Source organism: Gracilinanus agilis, chromosome 2 (genome assembly GCF_016433145.1).
Source record: "Gracilinanus agilis isolate LMUSP501 chromosome 2, AgileGrace, whole genome shotgun sequence".
Taxonomy (NCBI): Eukaryota; Metazoa; Chordata; class Mammalia; order Didelphimorphia; family Didelphidae; genus Gracilinanus; species Gracilinanus agilis.
Window position 1 is genome coordinate 560829180 of NC_058131.1, and position 23558 is coordinate 560852737.

A 23558-nucleotide genomic window follows, 5' to 3' on the forward strand; every position below is an offset into this window, starting at 1 on the left:
TAGTGGTGTCTGTTTTCCCAGCTGTGGAAAAGGCTGCTCTGTCAGACTAGTAGTATGGGGTAATGGGAAGAGCCTTGGTCTTGGAGTTAGTTCATTTAGGCTCTGGTTCAGCTACTTTCTATAAGTGACATCTTAAGCAAATCCTCAGCCAAACTGGGCTAATAATACTTGCCTTGGCTAATTCAACAAGAGTTTTGGAATAATGTTAGCTATTTTCAAAACTTGTTCCTTGTAGCATTTTTGTGGAAGAAATGTTTCATGTATGTGAAAGCTTCTTGTGAATTGTTCTATACTATACAATTTGAAAATATTAATATAGAATATCCCTAAAGTCTTTGCGCAATGAAAACAATGGTGTCAGTGTTTGCAATTTGCTTTGCAGCTGGAAATTTTAGCCATTTAGGTTTGTAGTTCTCATTGTCTTACCTACATTGTTTGTACTCAGAAATAATTCCATAATAATCATGCTGTCTAGACAGACTGTGTTTATTAGACTCAGATACCATTTGTTTTCCATCTAAAAATTGGCACAAATGTAGACTGGTCTTAATCATTTTCTTTTTGTGTTTAGAAGATTACTGCTTAAAAGAGGGTTTTAGCTCTCTAGAAGAACAAGGAGAGATTCATTGGCTTTTTTTTAAGACTGCCCTAAGATTTTTACATTTCAAAATTTCAAAATCTTGGGTGTTTAATATTCTGTCACATCTTATCTCATATCTAAAAGATTCTGCATTTTATCTCCGTGGGTTCCTCCTCTCTTCTGAAACAGATACAAATCTCTTCATACCTTTAGCACAGTGTCTGGCACATAGTTGATGCTTAATAATCACTTGCTTATTTGATTGATTATTGGTGGTATTTCTGAGTTATACTAAACTAGGGGGAAACTTCTTCCCCCTACCCCTCAATTTAGCTCTTGTGCTGGTGAACTTAAGTAGGTGAATCTGATGGATTTGTACTCACAACCTTTGTAGCTGGGTATAGGCTTCTCTGAACCTTGCAATTTGTGAAACCAGAATTGCTTCAATAAAGATTTTTGGGTAGGGCAACTAGATGGCTCAGTGGATTGAGAGCCTGGCCTAGAGGTGGGAGGTCCTGGGTTCAAATGTGGCCTCAGACACTTCTTAGTTGTCTGTGCAAGTCACTTAATACCAATTGTCTAGCTCTTAACACTTTTTGACTTGGAACTAATACATAATGATTCTAAGATGAAAGTAAGTGTGTGTGTGTGTGTGTGTATTTATATTTATATTTATATTTATATGTAGCTTTGGAGAAGAATTTTAGTGGAGGCTAATTGATCTTAGAGTCTGATGAACTTAATTCTTCCTATACTGTCTTCTTAAAAATATGAGTTTTTATATCTGCTTTCTCGTTGTTGTACATGTTTTAAAATGATGGAGACTTAGTGAACTCGTTCTTATCCTAAGTAGACTAAGAAAATTTGAGGGATAATGTTTGCCTTTAGGATCTCTTAATTTGCTTTTTATTTTTTAAACTCTTACTTTCCATCTTAGAACCAGTACTGTATATTGGTTCTAAGGCAGAAAAGCAGTAAAGGCTAGGCAATTGAGATTATAATCATGATTTGCCCAGACAGCTTGGAAGTGTCTGAGGTCAGATTTGAACCCAGGGCCTCTCATCTCCATGCCATTTATCCACTGAACCATCTAGCTGCCCCCTCCCATTTTTATTTTAATATGATTCAGTATACCATTGGGAATGCTATTGGCTACATGTTAGACATCTCTGGCATCAAGGATAAAGAGCCAGACTTAGAGTCAGGAAGACCCAAGTTTATATCTGCCATTGACACTTAATGTGTCATTTTCCTCATCTGCAAAATAGGGATAATGATAGCATCTATCTTACAGGATTGTTGTGAAATTCAAATGACAGTGATAGTAGACTGGCCCTACTCTCCTCAGATCATTATTATCACTTATCTGCTGATTTTATTGCTTGAAGACTTCTTTTTGTTTTTAATAAAAATGTTATTGACATCTTTTTCTCACCTACATTCCTCAGTGTTATCTTTCCTCCCTTCCCCGAGACAGGCATTTCCTAAAGCAAGAGTTTTAAAACTTTTCTTTGGTTCCTTAGTCCTTCGACCTTTCTCTCAGAATAATGTTTTTAAATGTATAAAATGGGATTAAAAAGGAAATCAATTATATGGGAATACATAAAAACAAAATCAGGGACCTCAAGGTTAAAAACTACTGCAAAAAAAAAAAAAAAGGAAAGAGGAACAGTATAATAAAACCAACCAACAATTTGAAAAGTCTGATGTGATATTTTAACATCAATTGTTATCTATCCCTTGGTCTCTTGTATTTAAAAACTAATTCCTAGCAAATCATGATACAAGTATCTCTCCTTACTTTTCCTTCATTTCTGTGGTTTTTCTGTGCCACCATGAATATATTTTCAAATTCAAAGTAAAAAACTAATTTTGAAAATTAATCTCTCTTCTCTCCCCATTTGGCCACTGATTTGGAAAATAAAACAAGTAGTAAAATGAGTAGAGTGTCTTTAAAAACCAACAACAAGAAAAAATTAGATTAGTATATATGATGTATATAGGGGATCCCAAAAGTCTTAGTAGAGTTTTCTTATTAAAAGCTTAATAACATATGTGGGTATACATAAATGTATAAAATTACATATATTTGTTATAAAAATACATTAATATATCAATGTTATATGAGTGAATGAAAGAGAATGTGTGTGTGTAAAATATCTTCTTTGTAAATATAAAAATATAAATATATATTTTATGATAAATAAATAATATGAAATAGCCATCCAAAGTCCTAGAGAGATGCCTCATTGGAGAGGAAAAGAGGAAAAGATGTGGCCAGACTTGTATACCTAGAACCACTTTTACTATAGGTCCAGGTAAGAGTGAGTGCACAATGATCTGGGATAATCCCGAGAGACTTGTCATGGGAAATGCTATCCACTTTCATAGAAAGAACTGTTGCAGTTGGATGGATATGGATCAAAGCATACTATTTTTCATATCAGTGTATTTATGATTTTTGGGGGATGGGGTTTGCTTTTGTATGAGTGCTCTTGCAGCAACAACTAATATGGAAATGTGTTTTCATGATAATACGAGTATGGCCAAGATCAAATTGCTTACCCTCTCTTGAGTTGCTGGAGAGGAAGAGACATTTTGGGTCTTATAATTTTGCATAGTGTATGTTGAAAATTATTATTACATGTAATTGGGAAAATAAATATCTTTGAATTTAAAAAAATTTTTTTTAAAGTTTGAGTATCATCTCCAGTCAAGCTTAGCTAAGTTACAAGAGGTTCCTCACTAGATTGGCTTCAGGATAATGACATTTTTTAGTTCCCTGAGTCCATGAAAGGAATGACATGAAAGGAATGCCCATTCTGCTGAAATTATAGATTCTTGAAATATTGAAATGAGAATGAGCCTAACCTTTACCTACTTCTTTTTCACTGATTCAGTGCCTTATGGTATTTGTGAAAAATCCCCTGTACCATCAGTTGTTAACAAAGTTGCATTTTGTCCCTCTAACCATCTCTACTCTGTCCCCTATCCCATTTATAGAAAAATCTCAACCAGGCCACACAGGAGCAGCAACATCTTTCTGAGAAGTTACAAGATGAAACAGAACAGAAGGAACAGTTAAGAAGGCTGAAGAATGAAATGGAAAATGAACGATGGCAACTGGACAAGACCATTGAGAAACTGCACAAGGAGGTAAGGAGGCCTGCAAGGTAGGAAGGAAGTGCTAAGGAGATGAGTGAGAACTATATGATAAAAACCTTTCAAGTCAAGCCAAATTAACAGACCTTTATTAAGTACCTGTTGTGTTTGAGGTACTGTACTAAGCTCTAGGATAATACAAAGAATGACAAAAACAGTATCTGTCCTCAAGGAACTTATATTCAAATAGGAGAGTTTTTGCAAGTAATTATGTAAAACAAGATATATACAGGATAACCTGGAGAGTTAAACTAAAAAAAAAATCATTAGCTTCAAATATGAGGTTTAACTCATGAGAAATAAGTACATCGTCACTTTTGTCTGCTACACTTTCCCTATGCCTTCTCATTCCTTCATCTTCCTTAGTTTCCTAGTTCAAAACATACAGATTTGGGGTTAAGTGAACTCCAAGTCTTTTTTTTTTTTTTTAAATCTCTGAGACTAGCATTTTTTTTTTGAGATAACAGCTCTGCTTGTTTTAAGAATGGTCTTGTCACATGGGTTCTGTATACATAGGTAAGACTTCAGCCCTGAATAGGTCATTTTTTAATGAGTTGAAGTGTATTCATCATCAGAGCTGTACAAAATGAACCAAGCAGATGTCCTTCAGAGGATTACATCAAAAGAAATTTTTTTCTTCAAAGAGGGTGACCTTCAACCTGTAGTGTTAACCTCTGCCCCCAGGCTCTTTGTAAAGTCTTTAGATAAAAAAGAATTGTCCTCTATGGAAGGGCAAGGTAAATTCAGCAGTATATCAAATCAGAGGATTTGGGGCTAGAAGGGACCTCCAAGAGGATATAGTCAAAATTCTAATTTAATTGATGAGAAAACCAGACCAAAGAGGGCATTGACTTTTCCAAGGACACAAAGTTGGTATGGGACTAAGCTGGGTTTTTTATGCCAAGTCTTGGGTTTGTTTATTTTTTTCCCACTGTACCATTTATTCTCCTTGGTATGACATTCCTTAGGTAGAACAGGAGCAAAAAGCTAGATTTCTAGCTCTATGAAATAGGCTTTATCTGTATCCTCTGATTGGGACTCAGACTGTCTTTGGGACTGACTATCATCTCTGACAAATAAACTTTTCCCTAATCTTACATGGAACCCAGCCACCATGCCTCTTACCAGCCATTTCTAAACCATGCCATCTCCCATTTCCCACAACCCCATAACCCCTCCCCTCCTTCAAACTCTAGCTCTTCTTTATACCTTAACTTCCTCTGTTAGAATGTAAGCTCCTTAAGGGCAGGTCTATCATGCTTCTTTATTTTGATATCCCTAGTATGTAACAAGTGCTTAATAAATTTATCTTTTCATTTATTCATGTGTATATTTTCCTCTAGATGGCTGATATTGTGGAAGTTTCACGGACATCAACTCTGGAACTCCAGAACCAGCTGGATGAGTACAAGGAGAAAAATCGCAGAGAGCTTGCCGAAATGCAGAGACAGTTAAAGGAAAAAACCATGGAGGCAGAAAAGTCTCGCCTGACAGCTGTAAAAATGCAAGATGAGGTAATGGCTGGTTGGTTCCCATAGTTAACCTCTGAATCAGAAATATGCTACCCATGTCTCAAAATGATGGATCTTTTTGTCATTGATGTGCTACTTTGGGGTAAGCTCTGAAGATTGTTCTTGAGGCTAAAACTTTAGTCTCGTACTCTGATGCTTATATAAGTCATAAATTTTTAGTATTCAAAGGCAAAATATTTTGTCATGATTGAAGCTGAAAAACAATGGATAATTCCATTTTATCCAATAAACATTTTTTTTAATTCTTATTTTCTGTCTTAGAATCAATACTAAGGATCAGTTCCAAAGCAGAAGAATGATGAAGTCTAGGCAATTGGGCTTAAGTGATTTGCTCAGGATCACAGACCTCCAATCTCCAGCTTTCTATCCATTGAGCCTCCTAGTTTGCCTCCAATAAGCATTTTTTAAGCACCAATTTAAATGTTCTAGGAGGTACAGTACAAAGACAAAAACAAAATAATCTCTAGGACTGAGTATGGGACTTGGAATCAGGAAAATCTAGATTTTAATTGTACCTTCTTGTATTATTCTATGCAAGTTACTTAATTTCTTTCTGCCTCAGTTTCCTCAGCCACAAATTAAAGTGAATTAATTATACCTGTAGCATTTGCATTGTGGAATTTTAAGGGCAGTTAAGTCAGGTTGTGGATAGAGTGCTGGGCCTTTAGTCAGGAAAACTTGACTTCAAATGCAGCCTCAGAGACTTTTCTAGCTGTGTGACCCAGGGCAAGTTACTGTACCTCTGTTTACCTCAGTTTCCTCATCTGTAAGATTAGAACAATAATAGCACTTTCCTAAAAGAGTTGTTGTGAAGATCAAATGAGATAATAATGATAAATTATTTAGCAAAGTGCCTGACATATGGAAGGTGCTAAGTTGGCCATCATCATTATTAATTATTATCATCGCTAATTATTTAGATTGAATACATTAATGTGTATACACTACTTTGCCAGTCCCGAGATGATATTTTAATGTCAATTGTTAATACAAGTGTAATTCAGAGCCTCAAATATACAACCTTTTTTCATCTGGCAAAATATACAATTCAAGGTTCCACTTAAGAGTCTAGTTCTGGTTCAACTCCTGGCTTGTGTTGCAGCTATCGTTACTTTTTTGCCTTTCAGTTCTTTAAAACACAAGATTTTGTTTGAAAAAAGCAGGGGGCAAATCACTGAAATCACTGAAGCAGTCTGGTATTAAATATTGAAATGCAAACAAATCAGGAATACTAGTTACACACTACACTCACATATACATACAAATCTCCAAACACCTCACTTTTTTGGGAAAACAATATTAAGCACAATAGGACACACCTGAACCAAACAAATTAACTTCCTACGGCCACGTGGCCTGGCCTAGTGTCATCAGAGATGCCACATATACAAGATTCTAAAAGCTCTTGAATGTCTTTAATGGAAGAGATATTGGATCAGGCTACAGGAGTTCCCTTCTAGTTCTAGAAGACTTTTTAAAGTAGAATTGGAGGGTGAGAGAAATTTTAGAGGTCATCTGTAGTTCAGTAGTTGTAAACCTCGTTGGAATATTTTTTGAGGAATTCCCTTTTCCACATCAAAGATTTTCTTGGACTTCCACATCATGGCAATTGCACTTTTTGTATCAATTCATTGGGGGAAAAAAACATAAAGAAAAGCCACTTTGAAAAAACTGGTCATATTTCATTCCAAAGGCCAGAAAACACTCTCTCCCTCCCTTGCTTCTATTAGGCACAAATGAAGCATTGATAATATAAAACACTTAATACAAAACCCCTTATGCACCCTTTTGTTGGAGTCAAATAAAACCCAAATGACAATACTTTGTGAGCAAATAGTTGATAGAACCCTTGCAATAACTTCATGGTCCCTGAGAGTCTGGGGCCCACAGTTTGAGAGCCACTGATCTGGGCCAATGTTCTCATTTTACGGATCAAGGATTTGAGACCGAGTAAGGTGAAGTGACTTGTTCAAAGTCTCATAGCTAGTGAGTGGAAGACTCCTACCATGCCAGCATGATTCTATAGGAACTTTCCTTAAGCACCCCCAAGTGCTCTCCAGATTTTCAAGAGCAAAAATTTCTCTCTCTCTCTCTCTTTCTGTCTTTTCCCCACCCCCTCTCTCCTTCCCTCCACTGTTTCTCTTTCCCTCTCTCTTTTCCCCTCCTCCTCTCTGTCTTCCCTCTTACCCTCCTCTTAAAAACTTTATAGGAAAAGAAACCTTTACTTAAAAAAAAATAAACTTGGCACTTAATGATTAAAAGAAAAAGAAAGTTGGCCCCATGAGTAAATGCTAAGGAGGTTGGAAAAAAATGCAGTCCTTTAAAAAATGAACCTTTGAAGAACTCATCAGATCTTAAAGGAGCTTGATAACAGGATTCCCAATCACTCAGACTCACATAAATGTGTGATGAGGTTTGAAGTTGCTATGGTGAGACTCATATACAGGTGTTAAAATTCTCTCTAGTATTTTTGAATACAATTTTTATTTCTAAGGTGGTATAGCACTGTGGATAGAGTGTTGCATTTGGAGTCAGAAATACCTGCCTTTAAATCCAGCCTCTGGCCTCTGACACCTACCAGCTGTGTGACCACAGGCAAGGCATTCAATCTCTCTGAGCCTCAGGCAGCTTTTTAAGACCAAATTACAGCTAGGCTATAATTTGTGTTGGTAGGATAATTCTTAACACCAATGAAATCAGGCCCTTGGCATGTTTTGTTTTCATTTCCACAGAAAAAGAAGGAAATATTCTCACGTTTTTCACCTGGGCATTCATAATCTGCCCATTTTTTTTAATGTTGTTCTTTTTAATTAATTAATTTTTTAAGCCAACAGTTCTCAAGCATTCCTCTTTCCTCTCTCTCACTCTTCCTATTCCCTGAAAAAAAGGGATAGAAATAAAGAACCTGTGTATTACAAGCACAGTCAAGCAAAAGAAATTCCCAAATGGGTGACATCCAAAAATGTGTTTCATATTCTGAATATTAGTCCATCATCTCTCACAAAGTGCCTACATTCTTTTTTGTTTTTTAATCCTTTCCCTTCTGTTTTAGAATCAATACTGTATAATGGTTCCAGAGCAGAAGAGTGATAAAGTAGAAGCAATGGGGGTTAAGTGACTTGTGCAAGATCACACAGTTAGGAAATATCTGAGACCAGATTTGAATCTAGGACGTCCCACCTCTAGGTCTGGTTCTCTATCCACTGGTGCCACCTTCTTTATCTGGAGCTGATCATTGTTAATCAGTTCTTAGCCTTTTAGAATTGTTTGTTTTTATAATATTGAGAGTAAACTGTAAATTATTCTTCTGGTTTTAGGGAGAAAACAAGCACATAATTGGGCATCTTCTGTCAGTAACATGAATTCAACATCCCAAGCCCCTTGAATGTGCTTCAAATTGGCTGTTGTTGGTTCCAAAAAGGAACTAGTAATGTTTACTAAAGCAGTGAGAACCAACAGAAGGGAGTGTTGTTAGCTATTCTAAATGCAGAAACAAGAACCTGCTGTGAGTTCAATAGTAGATGCTGGGAACACCCTAACCTGGTATAGAAGCTTTTCAAATATCACCTTCAATCCAAATGCCAAGCTGCAGTAGCAGAGCTATTTGAAATTAAATGGATAAATAAATAAGGACTTCACACACACACACACACACACACACACACACACACACACACACACACTAGATCTTGGAAAAACTTTGACATATTCCCTTTGTTAATTGTCTTTTTCTTCACAAAGGCTTGGAAATTATATTTTATTTCTTTTGTTGAGAATCTGTTAAATCTCTGAAAAAGGAGGAGGATCTGTGGCTCTGCTTAGAGAAGAAATTATCTTAGGATAAATACTCTTTTACACAGCTTTTTTCTCTTAATATATATAGCTTAGAAGGGAGCAGCTGGGTAGCTCAGTGGATTGAGAGCCAGGCCTAGAGACGGGAGGTCCTGGGTTCAAATGTGACCTCAAGACACTTCCCAGCTGTGTGACCCTGGGCAAGTCACTTGACCCCCATTGCCTACCCTTACCACCTACCCTTACCAATACACAGTATTGACTCCAAGACGGAAGGTAAGGGTTTAAAAAATATATATCTTGGCAAAGGGAAATGGTTGACCAATTTATATCCTCAAAATGAACAGTAAAGACATTAAAATTAAAATTTTCTCTCATTTTATTTGTCATAGCTGTGATGTTGAAAAACTTTTAAGTTTTTCTTTCCTGTTGGTCAGTTTCCACATATTTATTAAATAACTATCAAGTGAAATGTGCTGCTAGAGTCTATAAATAGGTAACATAAAGACGTGTCTAACAAAAAAGGAAAAAACCCTTTGTTATAGAGGTATGGATTTTTTTCCAAATTATAGTATTTTTTAACTAATAATTCTTACAGGAAACATTTTTTGACAAACAAAAAACTATTTCCCCTTCCTCACATCTCTTCCTTAAGTGGAGAAAACAAGAAACAAATAGTAAACTTCTTAGGACTATCATATGTAGCATATAAGACCATACAATAATATTTTCTTATTATCTTTAGCATAAATTCTGCATACCTTTAATATTTTTTTTTTCAAATTCTCCTTATATTTGAAAACATACCATTTGGGGATGAATTTAGGCCAAGGCTACTAGGATCAGGCTGTGAGATAGAGGCAAAGTGGTATGTTTTGGGTAGAGGGGACTGTCTCTAGGGGAGTACCTTATTCTCTTTCTAGAGCCAGTTCATTTCTTATCACTGGGAAGTGGTCCCTGCTTAGCAGACTTTTGGATTCCTTTTCTAAACTGCTGGTTCAGTGCCATCTTGTGGGCAAAAAAATTATTGTAAATGACTGGCATTTGAAGACCATACTTGGCATTTTCTTGAAGGAAGTTGGAGTGCCTAGCTAGCCATTAACTTCTAGATAACTTGTTTTTTAAAATTTAATTTGCATTTTTATGACTTCTTGCTCAGTGTTGTTTTGGATAATATTTTCATAGGCTATTATTTCTTAGCATCTTGTAGAAAGATAATAAGTTTACAGATTTTGAACTAGAAGGAATTTCAGATTAGGTAGTTCAGCCACTTTATTGTAGACACAGAAAATGAGGTCTATGGTGTGTATAAGTGATTTGCCCACAGTGAATATCAGGATTTGAAAGCAGACACTCTGACTCCAGAACAAATGTTCTTTCCACTTGACCATCCTGGGATTTTAGACTGGAAGAAACCTTAGAAGTCGCCTTGCCCCATTTATTTTGTAAATGAGGAAAATTAACCCAGAGAGGTAAAGTAATGATTGGTCCATTTGACTTTGAAGTATTAAGTACAAAAAGAGGAAGGTTAGTAAATCTCTGTGTTGTGAGGAGAGGGTTAGAGTTCTGGAAGGAAGGGACTACAGAATTGAAGATGATTCAGCTTGATCTATCCCCCAAAGATGATCCTACTGAAACATAACCCTGACATAAATTATCTTTGACATTCTCCAATTTCCATTTCTTAGCTTCATCTTTTATTCTTTATATCCAGGGGCCTAATGCTATCCCTTGGCTATCTGAGAACCTTATTGCCTTCCCATCTTCTAGGCATGTCTCTCATCTGCCCCATTCCAAAAAAAACCTAACTGATAGCTTCTTCCTCACATTAAGACATTAATCTGATCCAGGTCCCCATTCTGTTGTTAAATATTGATACTAGTTTTATAGATCACCCCTCTAGAGGAATCTGGAGATTGAAAGCCTTAATCCAGAGTCAGAAGTCAGTCAACAAATATTTATTAAGCAACTATTATATTCCACGCACTGTATTTCAGCACTAGGAGTACAAAGAAAGGCAGAAAGCACTATAGCCACTCTCAGGGAGCTCACATTGTATTGAGGGAGACAACACGTAAATCACATACAAAATATTTTGTGTAGGTAAAGGTAGTTTGAAAGGGAAAGCAGCTGGGAGAATTGGGAAAGGCCTTCAGAAGAATGGCTACATAATGGTGATGTTTTGGGCAATGGTTAGGCCACTGGGAGATGAGTGTGAGGCAAGGGAGACTTTGTGGTGTCATGGAAATCATCTCACATCATAATCCTTCCTAGCAGTGTGACCATGCTGAGTCTCAGTTCATAAAGTACTTACATTACCTACTTCCCAGTTTTGTTGTCAGGAATGTGTTTTGTAACCTTAAAGTTGTATAGTATAGACATGTATTTTTTGGACAGTTCCTATAATATCATCCCTTTGGGGAGATTCCCCTTCACCAGTACCAAAGCAGCTCTATACCTTCTCTGCAGTTTACAATATGAGTTACATGAGGCGGTGATATGTTAAGTGAATTGTCCATGGTTACATAGCCAGTATGTTAAGAATCAGAACTTGAACCCAGGTCTCCTTAATGCCCAAATTGGTTCTATCCGTTATGCCATGCTGTCAACATCATCATCAATAATAATAATGTAATAAAGAGCAGTAGTAGTAGTGGCAGTGATAGTAGTGATTTTATAGTAGTTGTGACAGTAGTGGTAATGATGGTAGTAGTAGAAAAGAATAAGGGTGAGGGTGTGATAGTAGTAGTAATAATAGTAGTAGTTGTTGTAATACTAATAGAAGTTGTAGTCATAGTGAATGTAGCTATATATTTTTGTTCTCACCCCTGTCCCCCATCCTCCTACCACATCCCAGGGCTCAGGAACACTTAAGCACATTGATGGGTAGAGGGAAAGAATAATGAAGTGAAATATTTTGCTCCTCTCACCTCAGTTTTCTCCCAAGTTCATTGAGCAGCAAGGGAATCTATTCTCTACTTTTTCTTCTTAACATACAGTGGCCAAGGTGGAGGGAGGTAGTGTCAGGGGAAGGTAATACAGACTGACCAAAAAGACTGTGTCTCATACCCTTTGGGCTTTAGACATTTCTTGTGAAAGTTAATGCACAACTTACTTTGGTAGCCTCCCTCATCCATTTTTGGAATGTGTTGGGGAATCTCTCCGTAAAAAGATTGATTTGTGTTGATGGCTGACTTCAAGCATGATGTTCAATTCAAGAAACATACTTGGCATCCACTATATTGTAAGCACTGTGCTAGCAAGAAACTGGAGTTGATACGGAGGTTTAGAAAACATAATATCTCTGCCTGCATGAAGCTTACATTATGGCAATTATATTTCAATATAATTGGTTTCCTTTGAAATCCTACATATTTTGCTGTATACATTTAAAATCTTTTCTGAAAAGGGGCCTTCACCAGACTAACAGATAGGTTCACTCCCCTTTCTCCCCCTACAGCCCAAAAGGTTAAGAGCCGTTAGTCTAGTAGGACACAAATAACCGTGATAAAACAGGGAACAATGTAATAAAGTGGAAAGAGTATTGGATTTGGATGTGGAGGCTATGTGTTAAGTCTGGCTCTGTTACTCTCTGAACTGTCTTGGGCAAGTCACTTAAATCTGAATGTCTTTCCTCCTCTCACAGAATAGAGGTTGGACTAGTTGATGTTTAAGGTGCCTTCCAGCCTTCAATCCTATGCCAACAATCAAAGAGATACAATCAAAGTGCTGCATGAACTTCAAAGTATTGGTGGGATTTATCTCTCCTTCTCTATGAGAGGATAAGATAATTATTTCATCAAAAGAGATTCAACTATCAAAAGTTCTATCCATATACTGATTTTTAATTTGTTTCCATTTTTATTATAAGCTTAAACATCAGCAAATATAAACATTGCTGCATAGAAAGAACAGAAAACTAGGATTGTACACTAATATTAGATTTAGCCTGAGGGTAACAAAATAACCTCCTTACCTATATTCCCCTTTGCTTTCTTTTGTGATTTAAAAAGTGTTTCATTTGTATTTTTTTCTTCTACATACTGTTAAAAATAAGTTTGGCAAAACTCGTTGCTAATATTATTTCATTTGATCTTCACAGCAACCTTGAAGGGTAAGGTGCTGTTATTATCTGTTTTAGAATTGAGGAAACTTGAATCAGAGATAAGTTAAGCAACTTTCCTAGAGTCACATAACTAGTAATTCTCTGAGACTGCAGATTTGAACTTAAGTTTTCCTGACTCCAAGTCCAGTGCTCTATCCACTATGCCACCAGCTGCCTCTGTTCATAGTTGTCCACAGAAGTCCCTTAGGCACTAGACCAAACAAAGTAACATTTGTAGCCTGAGGAACAAGTGGCCCAGGATAAGTTTGAACAGTGTTTCTGTCTTTATGACCAGAACTCAATTCTTCCATCAGCTTCCCAGGAATCTCATTGTCTACCAGAATTTTTATCTTATCTACAAGTTACTGACCATCTCTTTCTCCCTGCAGATGCACCTGATGGAGGAGGAATTACAAGACTACCAAAGAGCTCAAGATGAAGCACTCACAAAAAGACAACTTCTAGAGCAAACCTTGAAAGACCTTGAGTATGAATTAGAGGCCAAGAGTCATCTTAAGGAGGATCGCAGCAGACAAGTCAAACAAATGGAGGTATATTTAATAACAACTAACCAATACTATGTTCCAGGCACTGTGCTAAGTTCTTTACAAGTATTTTTTCATTTGTTCCTCTCAACAACCTTGTGAACTAGGTGTTATTATTATCCCCATTTTACAGATGATGAAATTAAAGCAAACAGAGGTTAAGTGAAATTGCCCAGGGTCATTAAGCTAGTATCTGAGGTCATATTAGAACTCAGGTCATCCTGAATTCCATGCCAATCACTCTCTTTACTGTTTTATTCCTGGTCAAAGGATTAGAGGCTACACACACATGTGCATGCAGGCATGTTCTGTAGAGGATAGATCTTTGAAACTTTTTTAACCCTTACCTTCTGTCTTAATATCAAATCTAAGGCAGAGAAGTAGCAAGGGCTAGTCATTTGAGGTTAAATGACTTGCCCAGGGTCACACAGCTAGGAGGTGTCTGAGGCCAGATTTGAAGTCAAGTCCTCTTGACGTTAGGCTCATATCCATTGTATTACCTAGCTGACCCTGATCTTAGAAGCTTTTGAAGATTTTCATTTTAAGCTTTTAGGCTATAAAATCATTCCTTTTCATCACTCTTGAATGGCTAGAATTTAGAAGTATCATTTCTTTATATGATTAAGAAACTGGTGAGAGGGTAGGGATTCATAGACTGACAGTCCAGAAAGGACTTATAAATATTCTAGTACTGTGATGGTGAACCTTTTAAAGACTGAGTGCCCAAACTGCACCCTCACGACACATGTGAGCCACTCCCTTACCCCAGACAGGGGAAGGAAGAAGTTCTCCTATTGGGCTGCTGGGCAGGTGAGGTGAGGAATGTCCTTAGGCACACATGGAGAGGGAGGGGGAAGGGAACAGCTTCCTCCAGCATGCATATCATAGGTTTGCCAACACAACTCAAGTATAACTCCTTCATTTTAGAGATGACAAAGCTGAGGTCCAGAGAATGTGAACAACATGTCTTAAGTCTCATGTAAATTTCCTTGGAGACAGTCTTAGAAGTCAGTTCAAAAAATCCTCCACATCACCATATACTTTATTTCTGGTTCCTATTTCTAACTTTGCTCACATTTCTAAATTTGCTCACATGTAATCCAGTTTTGCAGATGTTTATAGCATAATAAATGTGATATAATTTAATATTCCAACTACTCAGTGAGCACTGTGATACAATTAACACTGTACTAAACCTTGTGGAACAGGACTTTGTAAAATAAACATCTAATTCAGACCCTTCCCTCAAGGAGTTTACCATCTTTTGAGGAAAAGAAGAAATAATCACATTAAACACTTAGGCAACAGCATGAGACAATAGAAAATAAAGTCTTAAATTAATTTACTGAATAGGTATAAGTCCCTTAGATAACTCAAAATACTTAATAAATAACCAAAAAAGTGTAAATAAGATCAGAAAATGTGAATAAGAATAATATACTGACAGTTGTATAGGTGTTATCTTAGAATTATCACACCCACACTTAAAATAACACAATTCTTAGAACAATGCCATCCCCCAAATAGCATTATACAATATGATAATGAGATATTGAATTAAAATAAAACTCAGACCACATTTACTGTTAGGATGTCAAGATATTTTTAAAAGGCAGATAGATGTTGCTGAACAACAGTATGAAAAAGAATGAATGTGTAGGCAATCTAATTCTTTTAAGAAAATACATAAAACCCTTATTTTCTGACCTACTGATGACTTGAAGACAGAGGGGCAAGGGCCAGACAAACAGAGTTAAGTGACTTGCCAAGAATCATACAGCTATGGAGTGGCTAAGGTCAAATTTGAACCCAGGTCCTTCTGATTCCAGGCCTGGCTCTCTATCTACTGTGCCACCTAGATGCCCAAGCAATATAATTCTTGAATCTATTGTGCAAATATTTATTTCCCCCCTCCTCCTCCAAAATAGCTATGAAACCCTGACATCACAACTAGTGAATACTAATTCTGATATTACTTATTTCTTTAAAAATATCTCTCCTGTAATAGCACCTCTCTTATAGGGTCATTGTTAGGATCAAATGAAAGAACATGTAAAGTGCTTAGTAAGCCTACATGAATTCTGGTTGTTTTAAAATAATAATAGAAGAATGTATTGTGTTTTAAGAAATGACAAAAGGAATAGTTTCAGAGAAACCTGAGATTTCCATGAACTGATATAGACTAAAGTTTGGAGAAATCTGATCAATATAATGACCAACCAGGGAAGACTGATGAACTAAAAGAAGAATGAAACTTATATGTTTGGACATGGCCAATGTAGGAATTTGTTTGGCTTAACTGTATGTTTTTAATGCAAGGGTTTTAATTTTCTTTTTTAGGGAGAAGAGAAGGTAGAAGGAGGGAAGAAATGCTTGATAATTCAAAGATAAAAACAAAAGAAGTCTCTCCTAAGAGAAAGGATAGGCAGGCTAAATTTAATTGGCTGGATAATTTTTTTGTTCTCAGAACTCTGATTTTCTAGTAATGTGAGAACTAAGTGCAAGATGAAGCAATGTTCACTCAGATAATTGAAAAACTGGATGACTTTTGCCCCACATAGCCATCTCATAAGCAAGCCAGTTCAGAGTATAGGCATAATATTCATTGGCCTAGACCAAGGAATCAACCCAACTATACTTGTTAACACATGGGCAATGGAAACACTGGAAAGGACTTTATCTTTAGCTTAGGTTATCCTAGGAAAATTAAAATAGTATTTCTTTTCTGAATAAAGATGCTTTCACCAATATTTTTCAATATGATTGTTAGATAGATAACAAGATGGATGAATGGAAGTAGTAGTAGAATTAAGTTTTTTTTAACTTGAGCAAAATTTCAGGGAGGGTCTCTTTTATTCATTTTAAATTGCAAAAAGAACAGTCTTAAGGTCCCCAACCAGTGAGAGGAGTACCTGGGCAATCAATTGAACTTATAGAGAGAATTGACTTATGAGAAAACTAGCTGAGCTGCCTTTTTCAGACTCTTAGCTAGTCTTCTATTTCCCTTGCATGTCTTTCATAAGGAGCAGAACCATACAGACATTACTTTTTAGGCAGCTGAATATTGATTATCACCAAAGAACTTCTTCATCAATTAGAGGGGGAATAATGTGGTTAACTGAAGTGGGCTGTGATTATATAGACCCGTGGTGCTGAACCTATGGCACACATGCCAGAGGGGACACTCAGAGCCCTATCTGTGGGCATGCATACTGTCACCCCAGCACAAAGTTTACCAGAGTTCATTATTAGAAAGCTAGAGGGATGCAGGGTTGGACTCTTCCCCTCACCCTCTCCACGCACACCTGAGGATATCATCTGCCCCTCTAAAAGGTTCGCCATCACTAATATAGACTGTGTTTTATGAAGATCTCTTAACTACATTGTGAATATTTTCTGTGTAATTCATAAAGCCTTTGGGTAACTAGATGATTCCTATCTTAAGCTAATTAAATGAGTACTGGCTTGATCTTTGAGGTCCTTTAGCTTCTAGGTCTCCATGCTTAGCAACAGAGTTCCCAGATGTGTGGTAGCTACACTTGTGACAAAAGATGACCTTGGTACATGTTTTTTGCAGCTTTATGATCCCAGTAATGGCATTTCTTGGCCTTTTGCCACTCACATGCATTTTACCTTCTGTACATAAAGAAGAATCTCTAATTTTTCCAACCAGTTTGATCATCCTGGGGATAATACTTTTGTATTTTGATAGATCATAATCTCATTGATATGGACTGTACTTCTACTGTTCAGTCAGTCTGTCAGTAAGCTTACTGTGTGCTAGGCACTGTGCTAAGCACTGAGTTTAGCCCATCTATGCTATCATGTTATGTGCAATCTGTGTTCATGTTTTTCAGCAGACACTACATAGAGAAATCTACTTAATGCTGTGGTAGGCTTTCCTTTTTTTTTTTTTTTAAAGTTATCTCAGGGGTATTAGTGTTCTATTTGGGATGCCTACTTGAAAGTCTTCATTTTCAATATATGACTGGCCTACCTCCTTTTCCCACTATTGGTGTTCCTCTATCCTCTTTTTTCACCCCTACTACTTGTGTGAAAGACGTTGCCAGTAATGTGCTTTTGTCTGTTTATACTCACTATGTGCCTTTCTGTTGTTAGTTGGATTATTTGTAATATTCTTTTGAGATTCTGGTGTTTCCAGGGATAATATTTATCCATAAATATTTCAGAACCCAAATCCAGGACTGCCAATTACTTTCTAGCATCTGTGGCTCCAACTTAATCCAAACATTTAAAATAACTATGGACTGGTGACTAGAGAATATAAGTGAATGTGAAACCTGTAATTTTGGGTATAGAAATTTGCATTATTTTCTCCTGTCCTTCTCCTTCCCATTCACAAAGCTTCTTTGAAGTGTGTTTTTCATAACAAAAAAACAAATTGTAACTAAAATCCAACTCAGGAAACTTGGCATCATAAGTTTTTGAATACAAATTTGGCAAAATCAGTTAACTTTGAAACATGATCCAATATTGTCTTGAGTTTGCTAGAAGGAAAGGATTATTTAGTTGTCAAAGGTACTCATAGACCTTGGCTTCTCTGAGGCTCCTAAGAGCAATGTAAGAATTGGAAGGCTGGTACATTTTATACAAAATGAAATATTCAGAGCTTCTTCCTCCCTTTGGGCAATACTTGCTGAATTCAGGATGAGTGCTTTAGGCCATGCATGGGCCCTTCTATTTCAAATTGGTGGTTCATTGGGACCAGGAAACCTCTATCACAGCCTACCCAGCTCCAGACTTCTGTCCTCTCCCTTCATCCTGATATTTGGATACCATTCCCACACATGTCTCGCCTTTACCCCTATTCCCACACAAATAACAGCTGCCTCTTTTTCAGCTAGTAAAACCCCAAACTAAATGGGTCTATGTATGTCTGATCTTTTATAGGACAAAATTTCTCAGCTAGAAATGGAACTGGATGAAGAAAGGAACAACTCTGATTTGTTATCTGACAGGATCACCAGGAGCAGGGAACAGGTACTGTAGTTGCTGGAAATGGTCAAGTTAACACAAATGAACCCCCTCCCTCCCCCCCCAAAAATTTAAATGTTTAAATATGAACAATCAGCCAGAGCAGGAATCCTTAATCTTTTTTGTATCACGGTTCCCTTTAGTAGTCTGGTGAAACCTATGCATTTCTCAGAATAATGTTTTTAAATGCATAAAATAAAATGCACAGAACTACGAAAAATAAACCCATAAACAAAAATCCAACTAATTTGGTTATCAGAATATAAAAAAAAAACAAATCTTTATAGGTTAAGTATTGAATTAAGAATTCTTGTTTAAGAATTAAGGTTAAATGATTGAGCAGTTTTCAAATGAAGAAATCAAAGCTATCAATAATCATATGAAAAAATATTCTAAATCTCTCTTGATTAGAGAAATGCGAATTAAAACAACTCTGAGATACCACCTCCTACCTATCAGATCGGCCAATATGATAGTAAAGGAAAATGTCAATGTTGGCAGACATGTGGCAAAATTGGAATGCTAATGCATTGCTGGTGAGGATGTGAACTGATCCAATCATTCTGATGGGCAAATTGGAACTATTCCCAAAGGACTATAAAACAATGCATACCCTTTTTCCAGTAATACTACTACTAGGTCTGTATCCCAAACTGATTTTTAAAAAGGGTGGGACAGAAGGGGTGGTTCTTGTACAAAAATATTTGTAGCTGCTCTTTTTGTGATGACAAAGAATTAGAAATTGAAGGGATGTCTATCAATTAGGGAATGGCTGAACAAATGGTGGTATGTGGTGGTGATGAACAGGATGATTTCAGAAAGAGCTGGAAAGAACTACATGAACTGATGCAGAGTGAAATAAGCAGAACCAGGAAAACATGGTACACAGTAACAGCAATATTGTGGAATGATCAACTGTGATAGACTTAGTTACTCTCAGCAATACAATGATCCAAGACAATTATGAGGGACTTAGGACAAAGAATGTTATCCACCTCCACAGAAAGAATTATTGGAGTCAGAATGCTGATGAAAGCATATGATTTTTCAATTGTTTATTTGGGCTTATGTTTAAGAATTAAGGTTAAGAATCCTTTGAATAGAGGAAAGCTTATACTATTGGACTTTAAGTCAGTGGCCCTCAATTCTTTAAGCTAGAGATGTTGAATATGTGGGCAATTATTTCCTGCCCAGCATAAAATGAAATTGGGAAATATAAAAAATACAATGGAACATAGGTAATGTTAGTATGTGTTTGTTTTTTATTGTGAATATACTCCCCCAGGTTTAGTGGCCTCATTTCTATTTGAGTTTGACACCATTGATCTTTCACTAAGAGAGAACATAAGAATTACCTTATAGCAGCATAAAGTACACATTTCTAAAGAACCTAGATAAGTGGTTAAGTCATAGAAAAATCTCTTAGGCTATAAGGTCCATGAGGCTAGGGACAATGTCTCATCTGAATTTTGTATCTCTTCTGTTTTGTTGTTTAGTAATTTTCAGTCATGTCTGACTCTTCATGACCCTTTTTTAGAGTTTTTTCTTGGAAAAGATGCTGGGATGGATTGCCATTTCCCTCTCCAGTGCCTTTTCCAGATAAGGAAACTGTGGCAGAATTAAATGATTTACCCAGGGTCACATAACTAATAAGTGTCTGAAGCTATATTTGAATTCAGCTCTTCCTGACTCCAGGCTTGGTACAGTACCTACGGTACCACCTAGCTACACATACACATAAGTGAAATACAATGCTTCACATACTACTCCTTTCTTTCTTTCTTTCTTTCTTTCTTTCTTTCTTTCTTTCTTTCTTTCTTTCTTTCTTAGCAATCTTCATGTTGCTTAAAAACAGTGATGAAGTAGTAGCCAATCACCTGTTAATGACCCTTTCTGATATTAACAATGTTGGTCCTCAGTCAGTAAATATAAACATATCCCTTATTGACCTTCCTTATTGGCCCTTCCAGCATGCTAGGACCCACCAGGACTTACGCTTTTTTGGCACTGACTTCATAAACCTGGATTACCTTCCCAGCAAGATGAGGCATCAAAGTAGGGCTTTAAAAAAGAATTTTGCTTCTAGTAAATGCTTAACAAAGGAATACTGAATAAAATTGGAAAAATATATTTGGCTATATACTAGAAAGAGGACTGGATACTCTGTTTTGTAGGTGTTACTGAGTAATTCTTTAAGTGTGTGAAGTGATACAATTTACCAGCAACTTACTAGGTAAACATAAAGTCACTCACTCTGACTTTGTATAGACATGGACAGAAAAAGAACTGACGTATATTGTAAAATTACATGACGAGGTCATTATGGTCCTTGAACTGGTGTTGCCATGGACTGGGCAATGCAGACTGGTAGGAATTTGTTCATGTGCCTGAGCTTTGTTATTTTCAATTCAGCAACTGTTTTTATGAAGTGCTAATTATGTGCATCAGGACCTAGAGATACAAGAGTAAAAACATAACAATTGTAACTTATGTTCTATAATCCTTAGTATACATGTCATGGATGAACTGAAACAATGTGAAATGTTGAGAGACTTTCAGTTGGGCAGTGGGTAAGAACACAAGTTTTGGGGTCAGAAAGACCTGAAATTCAAATCTAACCTTAGACACTTAGTAGGTGTCTAACTCCAATTTAAAAAACAAAACAAAACCCTGCTTAAAAAAAAAAAGAGAATACTTTTGGATAACAGTGATGGTAGCCTCTGGAGATAGGTAAGATAACTTCAGTTTTTTTTAATGCTTTACTGTTACAAAGTTCTTGAGAGCCAAGACTTTTTTTTTTTTAATTTTATTTTATTTTTAACCCTTAACTTCTGTGTATTGGCTCTTAGGCAGAAGATTGGTAAGGGTAGGCAGTGGGGGTCAAGTGACTTGCCCAGGGTCACACAGCTGGGAAGTGTCTGAGGCCAGATTTGAACCTAGGACCTCCCATCTCTAGGCCTGACTCTCAATCCACTGAGCTACCCAGCTGCCTCCCAAGACTGTTTTTGCCTTTCCTTATAATCCCAGTACTTAGCACGATGCCTGTTACATTGAAGTAATTACTAATTACTTGTTGCCTCTCTAATATTACCTTAGTTAATCCTTCAACCATCTCTGTGGTTTATGCATTGTACAAGAATTTTTGTCCCTACTATAGAGATAAAGAAATGGAACCTCTTGTTTAGAGGCAGCTAGATGGCTCAGTAGATTGAGAGCCAGACCCAGCCATGTGAGGTCCTAGGTTCAAATCTGGCCTTAGACATTTCCTAGCTGTGTGTGACCCTGGGCAAGTCACTTAACCCCCATTGCCTTGCCCTTTCCACTCTTCCGCTTTGGAACCTCTGAGAGTTCAAGCCTCTATCTTGGACAAGGAATCCCTTGACACAGTCAGGATTTGAACACAGACCTTCTGACTAGATCCAATTCCCTTTCTACTTTAGCATGCTATCTCTATATCCCTGGAGCTTAGCACAGTGTCTGGCACATCATATGCACTTAATGCATTTCTATTGATTGATTGGTCAAAATCTTTTACAAAGGCACCTTTCTGTGGAGGTAGTTCCTGACTTTTAAAAGTATTCTCTGTAGAAATGACAGATATTATGAAATCTTTTAGGGACACTAAATCAGAGCTTGATACAGTTGCCTTTATAGTCCTTTCTCATAGTCAGCCTGAAATTACTATATAAAGGAATGGGGGCTTTTATCATTTGCTTTTGCTCTTCAGCGCAAAGGAGACTTCTTCTATGTGGCCTTATCCATGCCGAATCAACCATGTCTATCCTTGCATTTCAGACTCATGCCAGCAGGATGCCTCTTGTGAGCTGCACTAATTTAATGAAGTGGCTAAATAAAAACCCCAAACCACCCAGTTGGAAAAAATCCAAATATAACATAATAGGCCAAACTAAATTTTTTATTGTGGCTGAGAAGTCTCTTAAGTTCTTGTGACAATGCAAAGAACACTTTGGTTTTGAGTTCCTTCTTTAATAGATAGTAATAATTCACATTATTGGGCATTTTGAGATTTATAAAATGTTTCCATAATAGTCATGGTAAATAGTCCAAGTGTCATTAGCCCCATTTTATAGATGATGAAACTAAGGGTCAGAAATGTATGTGCCATGTGAGGGCCACAGTTAATCCTATATCATCTGGCATGCTTTGGCTTAGCAGGTAGCTTAACATTAAGTGAAAGCCTTTTAAATGTTGGGATTAGAATTTATTTCAGCTTATGGAAAAAGAGAGTTAAACATTGAAATAATGCACAGAAGGGAGCAGAAGAAAGTTCAGAAGGGACCAAGCAGGTTGGTTTTGTTACCATCATATTAAATTTATTTATATATATATATATATTTAACAAACAACAATAGACTATATGTAGAGGAGAAAGGAAAAATACTGGGGCAAATGTAGATTAGCTAAAATGTAGACTGCCCAAAAAAAAGATTCATAAAAAGTTTTTTAAATTTTTATTTAAAAACAAATGGTATAACAGGTCACAGTTTCATATGAAGTCCTCTTCTGCTTTTTATTGAAATATTCATGTTTATTTTTGTTGGTTAAGATCATAATAAGAAAGATAGTTTTAAAAAAGAAAATAAGACCTAGATTCAGATTTAAAAACAAAAAACAAATGGAAAGCTGAGAGCAGTCTCTTGCAAGGCATCAGCTTTTCCCTCCTCCTGTGAATGTGGAATATCTGTGTTCAGTTTGGCTTGAGCCAGGTGACCAGAAATTCTAATTAGGAGATAAGTTTTCCAGACATCTTAGACACTTGGATTTTCCTTTCAGATCCAACTAGCTGGCATGAAGGTGTGGATTGAAATTTTGTCCAGATGAGTTCA

General features: G+C 36.6%; 1 protein-coding gene across 1 annotated transcript in view; it reads left to right on the top strand.

Annotated features, from left to right (window-relative positions):
• The window catches only part of CGNL1 (cingulin like 1), a 204595-nt gene that overhangs the window by 165586 nt on the left and 15451 nt on the right, over positions 1-23558 (top strand). The window contains exons 11-14 of the mRNA XM_044665301.1: positions 3584-3736; positions 5086-5256; positions 13561-13722; positions 18628-18717. Coding sequence (XP_044521236.1) covers positions 3584-3736; positions 5086-5256; positions 13561-13722; positions 18628-18717 — 576 coding nt within the window. The remainder of the gene's footprint in view (positions 1-3583; positions 3737-5085; positions 5257-13560; positions 13723-18627; positions 18718-23558) is intronic.